This window comes from Strix uralensis, chromosome 1 (assembly GCF_047716275.1).
Source record: "Strix uralensis isolate ZFMK-TIS-50842 chromosome 1, bStrUra1, whole genome shotgun sequence".
Lineage (NCBI taxonomy): Eukaryota > Metazoa > Chordata > Aves > Strigiformes > Strigidae > Strix > Strix uralensis.
The window spans coordinates 121,076,388-121,097,837 of NC_133972.1; the positions used below are offsets into that span (position 1 = coordinate 121,076,388).

General features: G+C 37.0%; 1 protein-coding gene across 4 annotated transcripts in view; it reads left to right on the forward strand.

The window, feature by feature from the left end:
• Positions 1-19,910, forward strand: part of LPIN2 (lipin 2) — a 46,026-nt gene extending 26,116 nt beyond the window's left edge. For 2 of the 4 annotated variants that reach the window (XM_074878897.1, XM_074878889.1), the window contains exons 6-20: positions 2,686-2,809; positions 3,458-3,779; positions 4,021-4,120; positions 5,257-5,444; positions 6,621-6,714; positions 7,086-7,155; positions 7,257-7,346; positions 8,092-8,174; positions 9,289-9,433; positions 10,316-10,464; positions 11,289-11,375; positions 13,143-13,295; positions 14,318-14,432; positions 15,109-15,212; positions 15,536-19,910. In XM_074878897.1, coding sequence (XP_074734998.1) covers positions 2,686-2,809; positions 3,458-3,779; positions 4,021-4,120; positions 5,257-5,444; positions 6,621-6,714; positions 7,086-7,155; positions 7,257-7,346; positions 8,092-8,174; positions 9,289-9,433; positions 10,316-10,464; positions 11,289-11,375; positions 13,143-13,295; positions 14,318-14,432; positions 15,109-15,212; positions 15,536-15,680 — 1,969 coding nt within the window. In that variant the 3' untranslated portion in view covers positions 15,681-19,910. Of the gene's footprint in view, positions 1-2,685; positions 2,810-3,457; positions 3,780-4,020; positions 4,121-5,256; positions 5,445-6,620; positions 6,715-7,085; positions 7,156-7,256; positions 7,347-8,091; positions 8,175-9,288; positions 9,434-10,315; positions 10,465-11,288; positions 11,380-13,142; positions 13,296-14,317; positions 14,433-15,108; positions 15,213-15,535 lie in introns of those variants that run through there. The other 2 variants (XM_074878905.1, XM_074878914.1) reach the window with 2 other exon arrangements.
• Positions 19,911-21,450: the final 1,540 nt, after the last annotated feature.

Below are 21,450 nucleotides of genomic sequence, written 5' to 3' on the forward strand. Positions count from 1 at the left end.
AGACATCATTCATCCCTTTCAGTGCTGTCTCCTCTTGCTTATATATTTAGGGGATATTCTGCTCTAACAACTTGACTGTGTATCATGTGAGATACCTAGTCTCTTTACATTTATTTTTTGTTGTTTGTTTGTTTTAAACAAGAAGCTATCCAGTACAGGTTGTGGTGTAACAGAGAAATTGGCAATTTTCCTTTCCCTCTTAGGGGTGGAGGGATGTTAGGTGGGGGATTCTCTCTTTAGAAGAAGAGAAATTTTGCATGTAATTATTTCTCCTAAGCCACCAAAGAAAGATTCTATAATGTAACCATTGTACAGTGAAAGAGAAGTGGGAGGTTTTACTAACGTCCTTGGAGAGCTGAAAAAGCTACCTGACTTTTAGTTGAGGTTGGTTGTCTTGCTCTTCAGAAGGGAACATAATAGCCTAAGTCTTTTCAATGAGGACACTTCTGTTTGTCCTACTCACTATAATAAAACCAAAAAGCATAACCATTAATTGTTTGATACCTAATACTATCAATGTTCTTCCTGCTTCAACAATCAATGTTAGCATGACTAGATCACTGCTACAGGCATGGGCCTTTTAACTAAAGATTTCTCCCTGAGAATGACAATGGAAAACTTATGCCTTGGGGAGAGTGCAACAGACTTAGGTTCTCAAAGCCCTGAAGTATTCATTCTTTTGCAAGTACTGCTGAATATTAAGAATTAGGCTTAGAAACAGGTTAATATGTCTGTGTGGCTTCCAGCTGACTTGTGATATAGGCAGAACAAATTAGTTGGCACACAGGGAAAATGAATTCATATTCTTCCTGACAACAAATATGTACATGTATTTTCGTCAATGTGTTACTTCAAATAAGCCCTTCTAACAGCACAGAAAATGTAATTTCTGTAGGAAATTGTTAAAGGAGAACTGAGGGGGGAAATCTCTAAATGGTTTCCTTTTTGTGTCCCTGGGTGATGAAGGCTGGAAGTTGACAGTGAGATGGTGAATCGCCACTGTAGACATGTTTAAATGCCCCGCTATCTTGGATTTTGTGGTGTCCCTCAGAGTAATATGAGGGATTCTTACTGTTTGGATCTATTTTTACAGTCTGAATTATGATCAGTTTAGTCTTGTATGATATTGCAAAACTCTGGGTCTGCAAGCCTCCAGAAAGCTTCAGATATTATACTACATTAGATAACTAATTCTTTAAGGAATTTTGTAACAAAAAAAAAAAAAAAATCCAGAAATTAAATACCTGTAGGGGTTACTGTAAAATTTTCAGTATTAAATCATAGAACAGCCCAAGTTGGGAGGGACCTTAATAGATCATCTTGTCCAACCTTTTATGAGAAAGGGAGACTAGATAAGATTATCTAACACCCTGACCAGTGACAAATTGAAAACCTCCTGTGATGGGGACCACTTTCCTGGAAAAGTTGTTCCAGTGAATGATTATTCTCACTGCAAAATTCTTTCTTACATCAAGATGAAACATCTCCTGGTGCAACAAGTGCAAAAACAAGCACAAAGTCCCCCACCTGGGCCAACATAACCAAGGAGCCCAGTACAGGCTTGGATCTGTGTGGCTGGGCAGCAGCCTTGCTGACCTGGGGGTGCTGGTGGGCAACGAGCTGAACGTGAGTCAGCAGAGCACTGCTGCAGCAACAAAGGCAAACTGGATCCTGGGCTGCATGCCCAGGGGTGTTACTAGCAGAGAGAGAGATGTGATCATCCTGCTCTACTCAGCACTGGTCAGGCCACACCTGGAGTGCTGTGTCCAGTTCTAGTCCTTACAATTCAAATTCAAATACTGATGTTTATATATATATTTAAAAAACCCCCCCAAACCTCAAACCAAAATACACTATGAATGTCAAAGTGTAAAAAGAGCAGCATTTCTATAATATGCAATATAATTGCCCTGTTCAACAAAGATAGACTTGGACCTGTCCCAACACTAAATGCTACTGCAAAACAACCTCTTGTATTTCCTTTCCTCCCTAAGATCATAAGAGCAAAGTGATTTTGAAATCACACCTTTCTAACATTTTGTAGATTGAGTTCTTTCTGGTTTAAAAGTAGTCTTGGCTAAGGTAAATTTCAAATGTCTGTTTCTGATTTATGGATAATAACCACTGTAGGAAAAATAGAATGGATTTTAAAAGGTCATTTAGTCCAAACACATCTGAAGGAAGTTTTCAAGTAATCTCCCTTCCCTCTCCTAAGTTATCTTATTAATGCTGTTTTCCCTTCATTGGGAATTGGTGGTGTTTTGTGCATTTGAGAGTTAGATTTGCAGGACTTATGTTACTCAAGTCTTGGCATAGCAAGCTTAAGTTCTGTATTTTTATAGAGGAAGGGAACTTAAAGCTAATTTGTGTCTTACTTTTAGAGAAACTTTTTTGTTTTGTTCTGTTTTTTTTGACAAATACAACATGGCATGAAGGGAGAGCTTATACCTACACTGCAGATACAGTGGAGGAATCTGTTTAGGGTGATCACTATGTAAGTCCTTTAATGTGATTTTAGTTTTAACCTAATTTCTCACTGTCTGAAAACCCTGCTGGGCTTCTTGCCATGTTGTCGAATAATTGAAGCTCTGTTAAGCTGTAGAAAACTCTACCGACAGTAGCTGTACAACAAATGCATTTTAAACACTGTAGCTTTTTTTTTTTTTGTTCTTGTTGATTTGCTAGCCCTTTCTCTGAGCCAGTCTGCCCTAAAAGTGATTCAGAACTAGAAGTTAAACCTGCTGAGAGCTTGCTCAGATCTGAATCTCACATGGAATGGACATGGGGAGGATTCCCAGAATCAACCAAGGTAACTTTATTTATTGTCTCTAACTCTGTGAAATGAGTTTTGGCATATCTAAAATCTTGTCCTAAGAGCGGATTGGAAATCTGCTGCTGTTCTGCAGAATAATTGAGCTGCAATAGGGAAGTAGCACCCCCTTGTGGTTGGCAGGTAGTCGGATTTTTGGGTTCAAAAGCTGGTCAGCAAAGTAATTCCAGAAAACCTAGCAGTAAAAATCTGAAATTTTTGAATTTTCAGGTAGAAATTGAAGAAAACAACTTTAGAAACTGATTTCCTTTATTTTAGGCTAAGTTCTAGTTCATCCCAGAGGAATTGTAACCTTGATAATGTAAATTTGGTATCTAACAGGACAGCTGCTTTCAGAAGCCATGGTACGTCCACATTTATGCCTTTTTCTTGCCATGGTTTGTTCAAGTCAGCACTTCCTCTATGCCAGTGTCTTTACTGAACTTGTAAATAAGCTAGTACAAAGCTTCTGTTGCAAGGAACTTTGCTAATTAGATGGGACATGTTTTATGTTCCTAAAATACATGTTTAAATTCTTACTCAGTTTACTTGTGACCAGGACTTGTACCATGAGTACAAGTTTAATGTTTAGACCAGAATAAAACAAACATGTGAAGTGAAAGGTTTGACTAGAGTTTTGTTTTTCAGATAAGCAAGAAAGAGAAACTGGAACATCCGAGAACAGCTACCATTACTCCATCAGAGAAGACTCATTTTAGGGTTATCCTCAGCTCTGATGAAGTTGAAGATGATGATGATGTGAAAGATTCTGTCTGTACAGTACTGAAACCTGAGCCAAGAACTCATCCTCTGCTTAAGCAGATGGATGTTAAAGATTCCCTTGCTTCTGCAATCATAGAACCACAAGATCCGTTGCCATTAGATGCTGATCATCATTCCAGACTGTTGGTGGACCCTTTACCAGAAACAAAGCCAACAGCAAAAATTGACTCTCCTTCAAAAAAGAAAGGTATATTATAAACCTGTTGATTCTTTCCTTCAGTGTGATCTACCAAATTTGAGGCCATAGAGGAAAAAGTATGTATGTGCCTTTTCAATTTTTCCTATTTAAAGTCTTATCTGACTAAAACTATAATTAAACTCTTGGATTTATAAATACTACAAGTAAGTCTGAATCTTCCACAATTATGTTTGTATTTAACGTGTCTCCATAGCTTCATCTTAGTAATCTTTATTCTTAAAATTAACAGGGGTGCACAAGCGAAGTCATCATCAGGGGCCTGACGATATTTACTTGGAGGACCTAAAGGCTTTGGAACCTGAAGTTGCAGCACTCTACTTTCCCAAAAGGTAATTTTGAATTAAGGTTCTATGGATTTAGGGTTATACTGCAGTTGCACTATGTGAGTTACAACATGTATGATTTAGGTGTTTATGCACCAGTTCTGATAAAAAGAATTGAACTTCTAGGCTTTTGTGGAGTAATCAGTACTGATCTCATTATGAAAATCTGTTTCTGATTTGACAAGAAACATATTGAAAGATCACATGGGAGGTCACTACTGAGAGATTTCATCTTTGTGGAACCTGTATGTTCTCCAAATATAGAGAGGGGGTAAATTTAAACTGCACACTACTTTTGCAGCAATACTCAATTTTGGCATATTGCTAGCTCTAGATAAGCACACATCAGTTTATTGTTTGCTTGCCCTGTACCTCCATTCCAACTTTTTTTTTAATGTCAAAAAAGACCCACAAAAAAAATATCCCACAAGGTCTTCATGCAAGGCAGCTCAGTTTAAAATCCACTCTTGTTTGGTCTTTTTAATGAAGTCAAAGCATTTTATACTCCTAAAATACTCTCCAAAACAATAACTGTCTGGGAAGACCTTTGTAAAAATACAGGTTAATAAGGAAGAAGTGTCGGTTGAAACTAAAATTGTAAACTTTTCAGTACTTACTGATTACATTACTTGGGATCAAACTAACTCTAACCTCAGATGACATGTGATGTTTTTTATTTAAAAGCCCATCTTTCTTTTCTATTGTAGTTTTTCCAAACACACAGTGTTCTAAAAACATCAAGCAATGTACTTTTTCCTTTTATTCTTATTCTACAGCTTTCTGGTAAAGATTGAGGAGCATAGTATTGTTCTGCAAAAATAGGATGTAGAGGATCTTTTCCTCATTTAAATCAATTTTGTTACAGACAAGAGAAATGTAATTATTTTCCAATTTAAGTTCATGTTAGGAGAACTGGAAACTGTCAATCTGCCAGTATTATGAAGGGTTGGGTGTGTGTGTTTGTATCTGGTTTTTATTTGGTTAGTTTTAAATTTATGTTGTAAAATGATGTAGTTCTTAAAAGAAAAGCAACAGCAAGGTGATTTTTTTGGGGTAATCATATAGTGTGTTCTTTAACCCAAAATCTTTACCTTTTTTTGCAAGTGAAATACTTATGGAAAATGTGGACTTCTTTTCTTTAGTGATTCTGATCCAGGCTTCAGGCAGTGGACAGAGTCAGATACCCTTTCTGGCTCCCAGTCACCCCAATCAGTGGGAAGTGCTGCTGCTGATAGTGGTACCGAGTGCATGTCTGATTCTGCTATGGACTTGCCTGATGTTACACTTTCACTTTGTGGAGGTCTCAATGAAAATGGAGAGATTTCTAAAGGTATGTGAAAGACTATGACAGTAATAAAGCTCAGGCAGGCAAACAAATGAAGTGGCTTGAATGGTTTGACTTCTAACTAGCAAAGCTTTGGCTTATTATTATGCTCCTGTTGAAAAAAGGGAATGGATAATCTTGCATTTTCTGAAATTCTCAAGCAGAGATAGCAGAATTTAACCTCAAATTAATCAAGAGCACTTGATGTCTTGAGAAGCTTTCTGTCTCCTTTTTTGCACCACATATTACGTATCTGACCAATGACTCGTTTCTGACTGCAGTTAGTTGCTTAGTCCTATATAAATCTTCACAATTCATATTCTTTCCAAATGCCTGATAATTTTTCTTTCCTAGTTTTTTTTAAGCGATTAAAAAAAGTTTTACTATTGTGTTGGACTATGTTTTCTCCTGCTGTACTTTTCCTATCCTAAATGTTTGTTAACCTTTACATTTTTACCAGCTGATTCTTCTTTCTTAATGCTCTGGTTAATCATGATATTGAAGTTGTATGCATTTTTGAGGGAGCTTTTAGAGCACATAATCTTCATGAACTGCAACATTTTTAGTATTACTTTTTTAATGGTCATCCAGTCTCTAATGCATCAAGTGAAATTTAAATACTTATTAATAAAGGCTCAGAATAGCTCTCTTTGTAATGTGACAGTAATACTGGATTTGATTTGAAAAAATTATGTCTTCCTTGCAGGAGTCTTACAGTAAATCATGAATTTCTGCAAACTTGTAGTTGCTAGTTGTGAAAATGCTATTAGTAGTCAGTGATTAAACAAACGTGAAAAGCTGACAACATCCTTCCCCCTCCCCTTTTATTGCACTATGTAGGCCCCTTACCTGCCATAATTTTTGAAGAAAACTTGCTTAGACAACCATGGCTCTCTTTTTCCAGCCTGCGAACTGAATAAGTTCCCACCTCCTCCTTATCCTCCCTCTTCTAATTCCTTATTTTTCATTACTGTGAGTGTTGAAGTAGTACAAGGCTTTCCCTGTCACTGAGGAGGCAGTCACAAGACTCTTGACAGGTAGGCCATATTAACATATCTTGAGTGATGTTGCAGGATCAGCAAAGACTCTGAAATGACAGAAAGCATTTTCCTAGATAGAAACTAATCAGGCATCTTGGGATTTTATATTATTATTTTTAATTAAAATCTGCTTCTATTGCAGAAAAATTCATGGAACATATTATTACTTATCATGAATTTGCTGAAAACCCTGGACTCATAGACAATCCTAATTTGGTAATAAGGATTTATAACAGGTAAATTCTCTATATCATGTAATTAGGTCATAGAGGGTCTCATTTAAAATCTGCCCTTTAAAGTGAGTGCATTTCTCAGCTTCCATTGCAATTCGTGTTTTTGATGGATCTGTTTCTCAGTCTCAAAGAGAATAATTTTGAACTGAAGACTTGCAGTAAATTTAGCTTTAACTGAATTTAGATATTTTTCAGCAATTACCACTGATGTTGAATTGTATATATTTAAAATAACCCTGGTTGCAGAAAATGTAAATATTAGTTGTTGGCAGCAAATACATATTTTCATCAATGAAAGGGCAGTTTGCACACTGATATTCATTGACCTCTAGTCAGGTTTTGTAATATCTTATCAATAACATGTTTTAAAACAGGTATTATAACTGGGCGTTGGCTGCTCCAATGATTCTGAGTTTGCAGGTGTTTCAGAAGAGTTTGCCTAAGGTAAATAGATACATGTATACTTTTTTTAAGATTTTTGTATGTAGTAACAAATTATTATCTCTTTATTTTGTTTTTGTTTAAAAACATACCTAATTTTTCAGGCTACTGTTGAGTCCTGGGTCAAAGAAAAGATGCCAAAGAAGTCTGGAAGGTGGTGGTTCTGGCGCAAGAGAGAAAGCATGACTAAACAGGTAACAGGCCTATTTTGATTTTTTTTTTTTTTTCCTTCCTTAGATGTTAAAAGATGAAAAAATTGTAATTTGTCAGAAATGCCTCAGAACACTGCTCATACAGCTCCGTGTCACTGATTGCCAGCTGAGAGTTACTCAGTGTTGCTGTACCTGCTTCTGTATATTTAGTCTTAAACACCACATCTTTATTTGCTGTTACTGATTGCTTCAACAAAATTTATTGCATTCAGCTGTTGCACAATATTCTTAAAATTCTTTCTTTTAAGCCATAAGCAGTTTTCAGAGCTACTTTTCACTCACTGCAGTATATTTTAGGAATGTATACACAAGTAAGTAATTAGGTGCTGTGCTGCATAATAGATGTTATACTGAGACACCCCATTTTAGACTAAATTAAGTTTGCTAAACTTGTATATGCCTTAAATTTACTTGCCCCCCAAAAAAGTGAATTTTATAAGCTTAGAGTTTGACAGCTCCTTTACTGCTAAATTCATCACGTTAAACTAGCAGTTCTCAATTTCTGGCATGCAGAGTTGTGTTTCCTGAAATAATAAAAAGCTGTAATGGGTCATTCCTTCTTAAGCATCCTTTTGTTCAATAATTTACAGAATGAACGGTTCTGAGACTTAATATAGTTTATGTACTATATTGATAAGTGTTTGTTTAAGTGTGTACTATGAATTCACTTGGTTTGGTTTAAAATGCTTAAAATGTCAATATGTTTTTTATTATCGTGTTGCTTTAGATACCAGAGGCAAAAGAGGGGAAAGCTGAGACGCAAAGAGCAAATGAGCTGCCAGCAACTATAAAAGAGCAAGTTAATAGTAGGTGTGTTCCTGTCTGAAGACTATTTTGTGGACTGAATAGCATCTTTTTTTCTGTTTCTTTCTCTTTTTTTTTGAATGAAGAATTCAGTAGGACTTTACTGTGGGAAGAAACTTTGCCTCTAAGATACCGAAGACAAACCAGATGTGTTTAGCAAACATTCAGCAAAATAATGTGGCAGCAAACACTGTAGGAACTACAGATACACTACAGTTATTTCCTAAATCCTATTGTGTTTACTTTTTAAATCATAACATAACTAACAGAACAACAAAGACATATATGGTAACCTTTAGCAATGGGCCACTACTCTGTAAATATAGTGGTATTGTTTCTGAGATACTGTTTGTCTTAAAAAAAAAAAAAAAGCTTAATATTGTATGAATAATTTAAACCATGTGAAATTTTTTGTAACATTAAATAATCGAAACAATAAAATAGTATTAATTACAGTGCACAAGTTGCCCAAGATTGTGGTTGAAAACTAGCAGTATTTAGCACACAACTGTCCCAGTCTAGGTAATTTATTATGCATATTCATATTCTCCCCTGATTTTATGAAGATACTTGTAAATGTTGTTGGTGTCTTAAAGATTTAAAAAACTAAATATATTGTGATTGAATACTTTAGGGAAATTAAATGCTGCTTTTAATCTTGAAATCTCTAATTAGCAGAAAAATAAGTCTGTGAATAACCTTAAAAGGTGAGCTACTCCACTAACTTATCACCCACAGTTTAAATTATGTAGTAACTGGCAGCTTTTTTTAAAAAACAAAACACTTACTTATTCAGTATCCCTTTTCATCTGTAGCTTACCTAATTCATCAATACAGTATTTGTGACCTCTGTGTCTTTACTAAACCCATCATGTGTGGAGCCAGCTAGTAGTAGTAATGTTTAGAGCTCCACCAATACTAGTGTGCATTACAAGTCTTACTTGCTTACTGGCATATATTAGCTTTATCTGGGCATTCACTAGACCATGGACTTTGTTAATCTGTGCTATCAGGCTAGTAGCACATCCTCAACATAAGCAGAAATTACTCTTGCATGAGAATGTTACACCATTAAAGGATTTTCTGTAGCTTATATTTGTTCTGGTTGATGTCACATTAGACCTCCAGAAGATGACTCTTCTAGTGATGAAGCATCACAGGAGTTGAAGGAATCCCTGAAAATAGATTCTGCCCCAGTAGAGCATCCAACCCATGGAAACATTACATCTTATAAGAAGTCACTTAGACTCTCTTCAGACCAAATAGTAAGTGGCATGCCTTTCTTGTACATAGGATGCTTCATAATTCCACTCTGGTTCTAAGAGTTGGACTTTTTCCACTTTTTAGAAGTGGTACATAAGTACGTTTCACAAAGTAAAAAACGATCTTTGGGTTACTCTCCTAAGGGATGTGACAGCGGTAGGAAAAAAGAATAGGGAAACTTAAAATTTAAAAAATTTAAAGGATTTTCCTGTGCTAGTGTGGGCAGCTGCAGGGAATTTTTGATTAATTTTTTCTTTTGTGTTTTTCAAGAATCTGGATTCTGGGTTTAAAAATAATAATTTATTAGTTTCTTAATTTTTGATTTAAAATAATAATTTCTTACAAAGTTCTATAATCAAACTTTACAATAGATGTTGCCAAAAAAGTGGCATTATTGGCTTCTACAATTTGGATATCCTGGGTTCTGAACATTCCAATAATGTACATTTAAATTGGTATGCAGTTTATTCATTGCAGTCTAATTTACAAGTTAGTTCTGCTACTGTGTAAATGTGACTTTCATCAGGGAAGAATTTTGAGGAAAGCATCCACTAAGTAGAAAATACTATTGCATCCTATAGCAAACTAGGAGTTCCATTTGATAGTTCTGTAAGTCTCTTGTAATAGCAAGAATTACAGTAGCAGAGAGTCAAATATCTGCTGCTGTAAGCAGATATAGGAACTATGGACAAATACATGTTCCCAATCTACAAAACAGACTTTGCTAGCAAAGCTGTGCCAGCGTTAAATTATGGTTCACTTTTTGATGAGTTAAAATAGACAAGGAAGAGTATATGAGCCATTTTCTGTAGATCATTTATGATTCTAACAATTTTATAGTAAGGGTAACTTATATTTTTCAATTATTTTGATTTATTCTAAAGGCAAAGTTGAAGCTCAGAGATGGCCCTAATGATGTTGTTTTTAGTATTACAACCCAGTATCAAGGGACCTGCCGTTGTGCAGGAACAATATATCTCTGGAACTGGAATGATAAAATCATCATATCAGACATTGATGGAACAATAACCAAGTAAGTATCATTGCTTTTTTTTCTTTTCTTTGATTTTTTTAAAATCTTGCTTTATTGATCCTATCCTGCTTTTCAAAATAAGATTGTCCTGGTTTAGCCAGGATAGGGTTAAGTTTCCCCAGCAGTGGGGGGGTGGTTCTAGCCAGGTTATTCAGATACCATATTCACATCCTGGTGCCGAAGCGGGACAAGGGGTTACCGTGTGTACTGTGGGATTTGCTCTATTCTCACTGCTGTATTGGTAGATATTTTGCTCTGTTCATTGTTATTACTGTTATTCTTATTGTTATTGTTGTTGTTTGTTGTGTTGCTGTTGCACTGTTGTATTAAACCTCTCCTTATCTCAGCCTCGGGGCTTTGTATTTCACTCCCTTTGTGGGGGAGGGGCAGCGGCCCCGTGGTCTCAGACCCCGGCAGGGGCTAAACCACCACAACTTAAAGAAACTTGATTTAAGAAGACTATTAAAGAATGTTCATTAACAGTCATGAAAGAAACTTACTGCTTTGATTTTAATTTGTACTTGCATTTACAGCAAACTAGAAAATGTCTTTTAAAAGAATAGTGCAAAGGAGATAATGTTTACTATGTGACTATTGCCCTTTCAGTTAGACTTCTCCAGGTTTAGCAGCCATAGGTTAACTTGGAAACTGACCTGTGTTGTATGGCCCCACTAATTGCTCTGTCTGGAGTAGTTACTTGAAATCATTAGGACTGTCTGCAGAGATATTTCCAGAAATACTTATTATAAATTGTATATTCATTAGTGGTTGTCTTTAACAAAACTCATATACTTAGTATCAGCTATCTCTGATTTTGCTTTTAGGTCTGATGCTTTAGGACAGATCCTCCCTCAGCTTGGCAAGGACTGGACTCATCAGGGCATTGCAAAACTCTATCATTCCATAAATGAGTGAGTATGTAATCTATGAAACAGATAGGGTTTTCTGGAATTTGGGAATTAATGGGCAGGTAATTGGATTGTTGTTAATAATTATGCAATTTATTACAATTTGTTGGTCTAAATGTGGGGAAGTGAGCTACTTCTGTCACTCACAAACAAAACTAAGTTCTTTCCCCAGATGTATACTTCTACAGGAATGGAAGCCACCACTTCTACTAGTTCCCTTCTCAAATGTTTGATTCTGCATTTTAGTTCTTAAAATCTGTGTGTAATATTGGTGTGACTACAGAAGAGAACCATAATAGCAATAATTTCTTGGACAGTCATGCATATCTCTGTTTCCACCAGCTCGGATTGATCACAAAGCCTATTACAAACATGATACAGTGTAAATTCAAACCTAAATTGTGTCCTTCCAATGCATAAATGTTCTATGTTTTAATGTGTTTGCTACCAAACTCAAGTTGAATGCTCCTTAACATGAAAACTTTCCTAATTAGGCTTGTTTCAGAACAACTTGCCACTGCCACAAAGGGAGGGTTGGTGACCTGACTCAAGTTTTCTGTCACTTGTGCAGTTCAGTAAAACAGTAGAAAAGTAACTCAGCAAAATGGCAATTTCCCCTTCCCCACTCTGGGTTAGTCAAGTGAAAGTGCTCACCTTGTGATCTGCAAGAACCTGCAGAGGCAGCCCATGTGCCCTTGCAGCAGTGGTGAGGTGTTTGCTTAGTTCGAAAGTGTCGTGAACCACACCCTGATAAATGTACTGTTCATCTAAGAGCCTTGTAATATTTATGTCCAGTAACTCAGGGCAGAATAGACTTACATATTTCCTCCCCTTCAGCTTTGATCCTTTAGAAAACTTTTTTTCGAAAATATAGTGATGCCAGAAATAATACCTGCTACTGACGATGATCACAGGATGATCAACTGTTAAACACTTAATGATCCACTTGAAACAATCAACTCTTATCTTTGTTTTTAGGTTTAGTAGTCTTTCTTTCCCCCAAAAATATTTGGGATCTTAGAATCTATTGTTGGCCTTCATTCTGTGGCTAAATTTCAGCTGTGGCTCCTTGCAGTCCATGGGAGATAACCTGAACTTTTTTTTTGTTTTCAGTGCATAATAGAAGAGTAGTTTTGGAATTATTTGACAAATTGAATCAAGTCTTTGAAAATTCACATAACACTCAAGACTTTTGTGCATAAAGTAACTGTACAAATCTGGGTAACAGATGAACCTATGAAGTCTGCAGGAAAAATTTAGGGGCTTGATGAATGCTTCTTGTTATCCATACTTCACTCTGCACTGCGAATTCTGCCAACAAGCTGAAAAAAGTCCAACAACCAAGACAGGAGATCTGGCATCCAATATTATGTGATGCAGATAATTTAAAAAATTGCTATCATCCTGCAGCTGGGCTGAAAGAAGCAGGATAAAACCAATGTGGCACTTGTTTAAACACAATTTAGTCCATCTAATTGTGTCATCTGAATATTACCATCCCTGGCTGGGTTTTTTTGGGTGGTTTTTTGTGGGTTTTTTTGGTTTTGTTTTTACTTTCCTGTTTTTTGGTTTTGATTGAGTTATGCATTTAAACTATTATATGCCTTGCAGATTTTTTAACAGTGAAACAGTCTTTTCCTTGTGTGTGTGCAGAGCACTGCAATGGGTCAATACCTAAACTGGTGCCTCTGGACATTGATATAACCGTATACTTAGTTGCAAAGAAATTCTTCAGCAGGAATATGAACTAAGTTGATAATTCGTTTCTAGAAATGGCTACAAGTTTCTGTACTGTTCTGCTCGTGCCATTGGGATGGCAGATATGACCAGAGGATACCTACACTGGGTGAATGACAAAGGAACAATTCTCCCCAGGGGCCCTCTCATGTTGTCCCCCAGCAGTTTGTTTTCTGCCTTGCATAGGTAAGCATGTGGGATTTCATACATCCGTTTCCTCCCCATCTCAGAGAAAGAAGCAAAATAAAAAGATTTGGCATGCTGACCATTACAGCTGTAACCAAACGTTCCACTCAGTGCTAGATTTGCTACTGAGACTTGATGTGCCTCTAGTGATCATTTATAAGCTCTTTGTTTTGTCTGAATTTCCCTTGTTGTGTACTTCTGTTTCTGAGGGCATGTTAGAAGTGGCCACAAAACACAAAATATCGTAGAGCAGCTCATTTTCCCTTTTATTCATTTTTCCAGTCCATGACTGATTACTGTTAGGTTCTGTTTATATCAGTACAAATTTGTCCTTTTAAGCATAGCTGTAAGGATTGTAGTGCAGTGCTACTACACAAGATAGAGGGAAAAGAAGAAAAGCTCGGGAATATTATAGACTGTCATACTAAATGATCTTGCAGTATTGGGAGTGCTCTGTATATGACTACTTAAAAAGCAATATGGAGTTTAGCTATGGTTCAACTCAGCTGATCTTTTGAATCAGTCATAGTCAACTGTTCTTGATGGGAAGAGCTAATAGGGGAAAAGTCTTTTTGGTTTTGCTTGATTTTTAGTAAAAACAACTGATTCATGGCTAGCAATAACAGCAACTTCTGTTAAAGTCACTAAGGCCTTCCGTACTATTGTCAGAGACAGAAGGTGTAACGAGCTTACACGTACTTGATCAGGTCTTCTGATTCATATGGTCATCTACAATAAAAGCTGTTCACAAACTGCATTCACAACTGGGAATTTCATCCCATTTATGTAGCCTACGCACAGGTTGTTCACCTATTTTTTTCACTATGGATGTTGGAAAACAGCAAATGTTTTATTGTTTCATTGTCTCGTATCATTCTTGGATAACTACTGACCAATGTCTATATAACTACCAACACTAGCAACAGGAAGCAATGAGACTATAAATGTCAGATAAATGGGGGAAGGAGGATACCCTCTATAAAATCATGATTTACAATTTGACTGTTGAAATTTTATTTTAGGGAAGTAATAGAAAAGAAGCCTGAAAAGTTCAAAATCGAATGTTTGAATGATATCAAGAATTTGTTTGCTCCCAGTAAACAGCCTTTCTATGCTGCTTTTGGAAACAGACCCAATGTAAGTCTGCCCCTTTCTAATTGAAGGGTTAAAATGCATGAAGTACTTGGGAAGCAAAAGAAATAAGCTTTTCTTTTTGTTTCTATTTAAATTTGAATAAGGAAATAGGACACTGGTGCTCTTATGGGTTTGGTCAGGAAAGCCCACATGCAGATACCTTAAATAAAAGCTGCTAGAACTGCTTATGTGAGACAGGTTACAAGGATGTGATAGTGTTCTCAGAATTTTATTAAATATATGCCATATTCTTTTCCAGCATTTTTGACAGCCTTATAACCTAAGCGTATTAATTCAATGCTCTTCAGTCTCAAATCCTTTTTCCTATTGTACGGTTCCTGTATTTTTTCTGCAGCTCAATGCTTTCGTAATTGTAAGAGGAATATTATCAGAAGGAATAGTATTGTGTGGTATAGATTTTGGGTGCATTTGTGGTCCCAGGCTTGGGAACAGGAATTAAATGTTTGGAGGCGGGGGGATTGTTTTGTTATGGTGTGTGTATGATGTTTGGGGTTTTTTTGTTTTGTTTTTTGGCTGTTGTTTAGGGGACTTTTATTTAAGGGGCAGTTTTACTGCACCCCTTTTGGATCAGCTTTTTTCATTCCTTCAAGAAATTGTTTGTGATATACATTCAATAAGGAGATGTTGAAGCGTGTGCTGTTGTTCATGCTTTTTGCAGGATGTGTATGCCTACATGCAAGTGGGAGTTCCAGACTGCAGAATATTCACTGTGAATCCAAAGGGTGAACTGATCCAAGAACGGACTAAGGGAAACAAATCTTCGTAAGATCATTTTTGTTATTTCAACTAAAGAAAGTATTTAGGAATGAGATCACAAAATAATTGCATTTGTGACTGTGGTGATTTGATCTATTACATACAACACATGAAAATCTTATTTGCCAGAGACTTACAGCTTTGGATACTTGACTGAAAGTTTTCAAAAAGAAAAGTAAACTGGCAAAATAAAATTGAAAATTGCTTCTGCAGTAGTGATGCCTTATTTGACTATAGCTTTCTGGTCTAGACTTCTAAAGCTCCTTTTTGGCTACAGTTGAACAGTGACCAGACTGTTAAATATTGGTCTTTCTTCTTTTTTAATATAGGTATTACAGACTAAGTGAGCTTGTGGAACATGTGTTCCCATTGCTTAATAAAGAACAGAGTTCTGCATTTCCGTGCCCAGAATTCAGCTCCTTTTGCTACTGGAGAGAGCCTCTTCCTGACCTTAACATGGACGACCTGGCCTGAAAAATACTTCTCACCTAGAGATGGAATTTCATATTCAGCTACTCAACTTCAGTTTAAATGTGAAGAACTTTCTTAATGAAGATGCTAATTTATATACTGGTACCGTAAGTCTTACTAAAGAAATCACTTTAACCCCGTTGGTTTAAAACAAAGAAAATGCAAAGCTACTGTCTTATTTTTTTGTGTATGGGGTTTTTTTTTGTTTGTTTGTTTATCGCTTGTCTTTATATACCTGTTCTAAGGCACTTGAGATTGGCCTGTCATTGATGGTCATGGTACCCAAGTGCTTTAAGGCAACGAAATGCTGAGGTAAACTATGATTTTGCATTTTCATCAATACAGACCTTATTGTAAACATAGATTTTATTTTTTTTTATTAGTCTTAATAGTGTATTTTCTAAAATGAAGCCAAAAAGTGTATGGAAACTGCCAAATAGAATGTCAGACCTATTAACAAAAAGTGTGGTCTAATGTTCAGGTGGGCAATTAGGCCATTTTTGAAAGGAGCCAGAACCTAAGACCAGTGTGCTCTTTCTCAGCTAAAATACAGAAAATGTGTAGAGGTTACTAGCCTGACAGACTCTGAAGACATAAAATGCCTCTTTAAATGTAAATATACCTTTTGTCACATGTACAAGACTGTGCTTTTACAATTCACGCTCAAACTAACTCTGCTTATTGCTTTTTTTACATGCAGTGTTTAAACTATTTCATGAGCTTGTTAAAATGGAAGTTGTCTTCAGATACTTGTATGGCTTTTGTTTTCAGGCTGCACTATGTCATGTAAAATTTCCATCAAGAAAAATCTTGAACATTTCTGTAAGAGTTGGGGAGCTGGCATTTTTATTTCCTTTTTCAACACAGAGCTGATGCATATGTGTGTGTATGCTGTGTAGGCCAGTAAAACGTATGTACAGATTATATTCAGGGAATTGTAATACTAAAAAAATTATGTATTTAATTTTTTAATTGTCTACTGCAGGTCTTTCCAGAATTCTGTATTGCAGGTTTTCAGTAGCTGGAAGGAAATACAGCTCAATAGTGAGATTCCAGGTATGAGAATGGTTAAATGCTGCAGAGCAGAATAAACCTTTTTTTTTTCTTTTTTTTCCTTTTTTTTTCTTTTTTTTTTAAAAGAGTTTTGGGTTATTCATAAACATTGTGCTGGTCATTCCTCAGGTTCAGATCAGAGCCTGTGAACAAACTGCATTCCAAGTCTAGTGTTTATCAGCTGTAAAAGCAGCTAGCATTTCTCTTTCCAAAAATAGTTGAAGTCAAAGGTAGTTCTGCTTTTTAAGTTGAGTTAGTGCATTTAACCTCCTTTGGACAAATCTATGGTGAGAATGTATCATTCCACCAGCCTAGAGTGTTTAAGGACTACAGTCATTTAAACATCAATCCTGGGCTTTCTGGGCACACAGTCTTTTCTGTCGCTCCTTAAGCAAGTTGCTGGGGCCATACATTAAAGATCCTTCCAGGGGCAACACCCAGAATTTTCACCAGGCTCTGGGGCGACCTTCCCCACTGCTCCCCATATGCACCTCCCAGTGGGAGCAGGGAAGTACGAGTGATCGTTAGAGGGCATTTGTATGGTTACCTGCTGCGGTGCCTGCACCAGGGCTGCTCTTCTTGGAAACAGCTTGAGCAGGCCCTTCTGCTTCAGCTTACTTGGGCTGAATGTAGGAAAGGAGCTCTCCGTTTCACTACCTGCAAAAGGGCACATTTAGAGGATTTTACCCCCCCCACCGCAGCCCCAGGAATATTTTTCTTCTATCAGGCCGAGTAGTCTTAACCCACAGTTCTGTTGTAACACCAGCTAGTGCTAGACAATTGGTGAACTGCTCGGGGGGGTAATTTTTAGATCACTATATAAATGAAATAACTTCCCCCCCCCCCCCATTCTAAAACTCTAGTGTATTCCTGTGGTTATATAACATTAAATAAAGAATGGGGGCAAGCAAAACCAACATGGAACCTCTTTTTCAAAGCAGGAGTATGAGAGTGGGAAAGAAAACATACCTATCTGTCATGGTGTGGGTTGAAAGGCATCATTGTTCTTGTACAGTGAGAACAATACTTCCTGTGACTGTTTCAGCATATTCTTGGTCCTGTCACCAATCTACTCAGTGTTCAAGTGGATTTCACAGGATTCAACTCAAAGGATATTTTGCTCTTACTGCTTCTTTTTTTCCTTACAAACATAATTCCTTTTTTTTTTCCTTTTCTTACCTTTTATTCCATAGATTTCATTAGAAACTGAAATTTTCATGATCACCAAGTGCTTTGAATATCAATGGGATTTGAGCTTTTAAGTCATTTAAATACTTTAAATAGGAATCCAACATAAAATATTTTAATTACAAGATGAAATATTCTATCTAAAGATTATATTTTACATAAAGGGAGTGAAGCTGCCTCTCCTAAAACAGTGGATGTCAAAATTTTCTTTACTGCGCTTAACTTCTTCTTGGTGGCCCTGATATTACCTGGGGTTTTTCTAAAAATAAGAGCACTTCATGAAACTGGGATGAGTTTCCAAATGGGACAGATTATTACCAAGATTTGTCTGTATTTTTCTTGGTTAATTTTTTTCTCTTCAGTTCCATTCATCTTTTCAGCTTGTCATAAAGGCAAGCTGTGGATTTTAAGATGGGCACTTGAGTAAATGAGCAGTGTAGAAAAATAGTATCAGGTGTATCCCAAAACACATCTAATTTAAGATGGTCTGAATACGGGGGTTGGGTGGTTGTAGAGAGCTCCCCATTCTGCTAACCTGTTATTTTGCATTATAGGGATGTCCAACAAGTTGCTTAGTTTAAAATTTTGCTTTTTCTGCTCTGTAACAGCTACAGTTTTGATATATGTTTTTTGATAAAATGTAATGGTGTTCTTTAGTATTTCTGATATGAGTAGGGCGGGGTTTTGTTTTGTTTTTCTAAATCTGGCTTGTATTTGAAGCTTTTCAGATTGTTTGTTAACCCTGTTTAGGGACAGAATAGGGGGGCACTGTACCTGTCATTGCATACCTATGTAATTTGGACTGCTGGGCACTTTACTGACTCTAGAAAAGACATCTCATTACTATCAACCCGTAGGCTTGTGCTGCAATATTAATATGAATTGGAGTAAGAAAGAATTATGCATTAGCCTGCCCTTTGTTACCTTAGCCGAGAGAAGTGGCCTGAAACTGATGTTTGAGAACAAGTTGTGCTACGCTTACTTAAAATCAGCGCAAGCTAAATCATTCTTTCTGTGAAAGAGGAACTTCTAAGTGTATGTGCCTGTAGGCACATGCACACCCCTGTTAAGACTGTGTTGTTGAAGATGCAGATCCTCTTAGCATTGGAACCATGTCAAAGGCTGAGTCAATGATACCTATCTGGAAATAAACGAGAAACATTGCAATTCAAAACTTTAGAGACTTGGACATTACCCATTTCTATAATGATTTAATGATCAGTAACTTAAGTGGTACACATTTCTGGATATTTATTTTTTTTATTGTACCGAGCATGTTTGCACTTCGACAGGTGGGGCTCTCATCCCTAACAGTATACAATTGCACGTGCAATCTTGGCTCACGTATCCTTAGCTTCCTGTCATCAGTATATTCCTTCTAAAACTTTTTTTCTTTTGTCAACTGGAGAAGTTTTAACACTTGTGTCAACTCCGTTATGGAACTTCTGAAGCAAACTCTGAATCCGCTTATGGTAAAGACAAAAGAGATAAGATTTCATGTTAATATTTCATACAAGTCTTCTAGAAAATGCTGTCATATGAATGAGAGTTGTTTAAATGACTGTAATGCAAATTCATAATGAAACATCAAAAATACACAGTGAATCTGAGATGCCTTTGAAGTGTCACTTTTGCCTGAAGAAGTTTTAGTTTCCAAAGTGAAAATCTGCTGAATAGAATGGAATTGTTTTGAATTTTTTTTACAGTGTTAATTACTTCCAGATGAAAGTTAAAATGTTGGTTTATTTTGAGGGTGGGAAAACTCTCTTCAATCATTTGTTTCATTTTTATGTTGAAGATGTGGAATATTTGATTGTTAAGCAACCCAATCACTAATAAGATAGTGTGTTTAAAATTGTCAAATCTGTGATCATACCAATACAGTGGTTTTTGTTAAGACTGGACTACCTTGGGTACAGTAACCCACACTTCAGTGCAATGTTTATTGATGTTCAGAACAATGTTATCACAATAAACAAACATAAACTAAAATATTTCTTCTCTTGTACTTGCGAATTCCGTTCTTGTATTGCTAATTTAATAAATGTGGGGTTATTTAAATTTTACATGGAATTCAAGTTGCTCTTCTAAGGACTATGATACACTTGCTTTCTCTCGCACTCGATTTACTTTTTTCAGAGTATTGATACAACTGATAAATAATTGCTGTCATCAAATTTACATTGTGTGCCAGTACCAATACTGGATTATAACTATAAAGAAAAGCAAACATGTTTTAATACTACAGATTATCAGGTAACAGATGCATGGTTTGGGAATACACAAGCTGCCTTGAAAAAAATCTTGCAACTGCACAGTTTGAGCTCTTGTGCATCTGCCCTTATTTGGAGTTTTATCCTAATTCCTTCAAAGTTAACTTTTTCCTTTCAAGGCAGAGAGTGTTGTCTTCCATTACAGTTAAATTGCTTAAGGCAATTACTGTGAGACCATCTTGAAAAAGGGGCCTCAAGCTTTCAGTAGAAACTTATTCTTCCTGGTCTCTTGCTGCTGTTGGTAAATGCAACTAATTAGCAGCCTACCTTAGAAATTTCAACCATTTCAGTAACACATAAAAGTATGGCAGATCTGCATGAAGTGTAAACTGTGTTGTACCTTTTGATCCTTCTGCAGTGTGTGTCACTTGTGTTGCTACTCCCAGCACCCATTTGCTTTCCTTGTGCCTAGACAGAGCTTTCTGCTGGTGTTTTATCATCTCCTGCATTTCTGTTGGGTTTCCCCTGTGATTCTGATTCACACCGGGGGCACTCCACTCCTCACACCACACTCTCTTCACTGCCTGTCTACTTGCTTGCCCTGCAGTGAGCAACTATGCCAGTGCAAGCAGGAGAAGGGTGGCGTGTCCTGTGCATGCCAAATGTTCGGATCTGTTGCAAAAACATTTCTGAGCTGGTGTTGTCTCTCCTGTGTCCATCTTACCGTTGGACTCCTACTGGGGGTAATCTTGGTCATGGTGGATGGATTTTTTGGTCTTGAAGCAACTGTCTTAAATGCATAAAGAATAGAACCACAGTTTCCAAGAATGGGGACTTTCCTGTGTGTGTGCAGGGCACCGTGTCTAGAGTTGTGCCCTGCAGTTTGGACACCGAGGGGCCTGGGGGCTGCGTGTGCATCCCTGCACCACGTGGGTGGGAAGTACGTGTGCACTCGCACTTGTTGCAGTTGCCAGCCGAGCTGTCGGACCAGGGGTGAGCTGAGCTGTGAGTCAGCTGGCTGCTCAGAAGGGTTTTCTGGGCAGATGTCCTGCATGGGAGGGAGGGGGATGGTTCAGAGCTTCTGAAGGTTTTCACTGTTTCACAGCAAGGGCCTGTCAGGGGCAGCCACTTCCATGCAATGTGTTTTCTAAGCATGACAATACCAGCAGCATTTCCTCCTCTCCCCTCGCCTTAGACAAATTAATCAAACCCACAGTGATGTTTCTGCCCCATACCAGAGATGCCCAAGACCCCTCTAATCATGCAGGGGGCTGCCGCAAAGAGTAGCAGAAAGACTCCAGCGCTATAACCCCACGCAG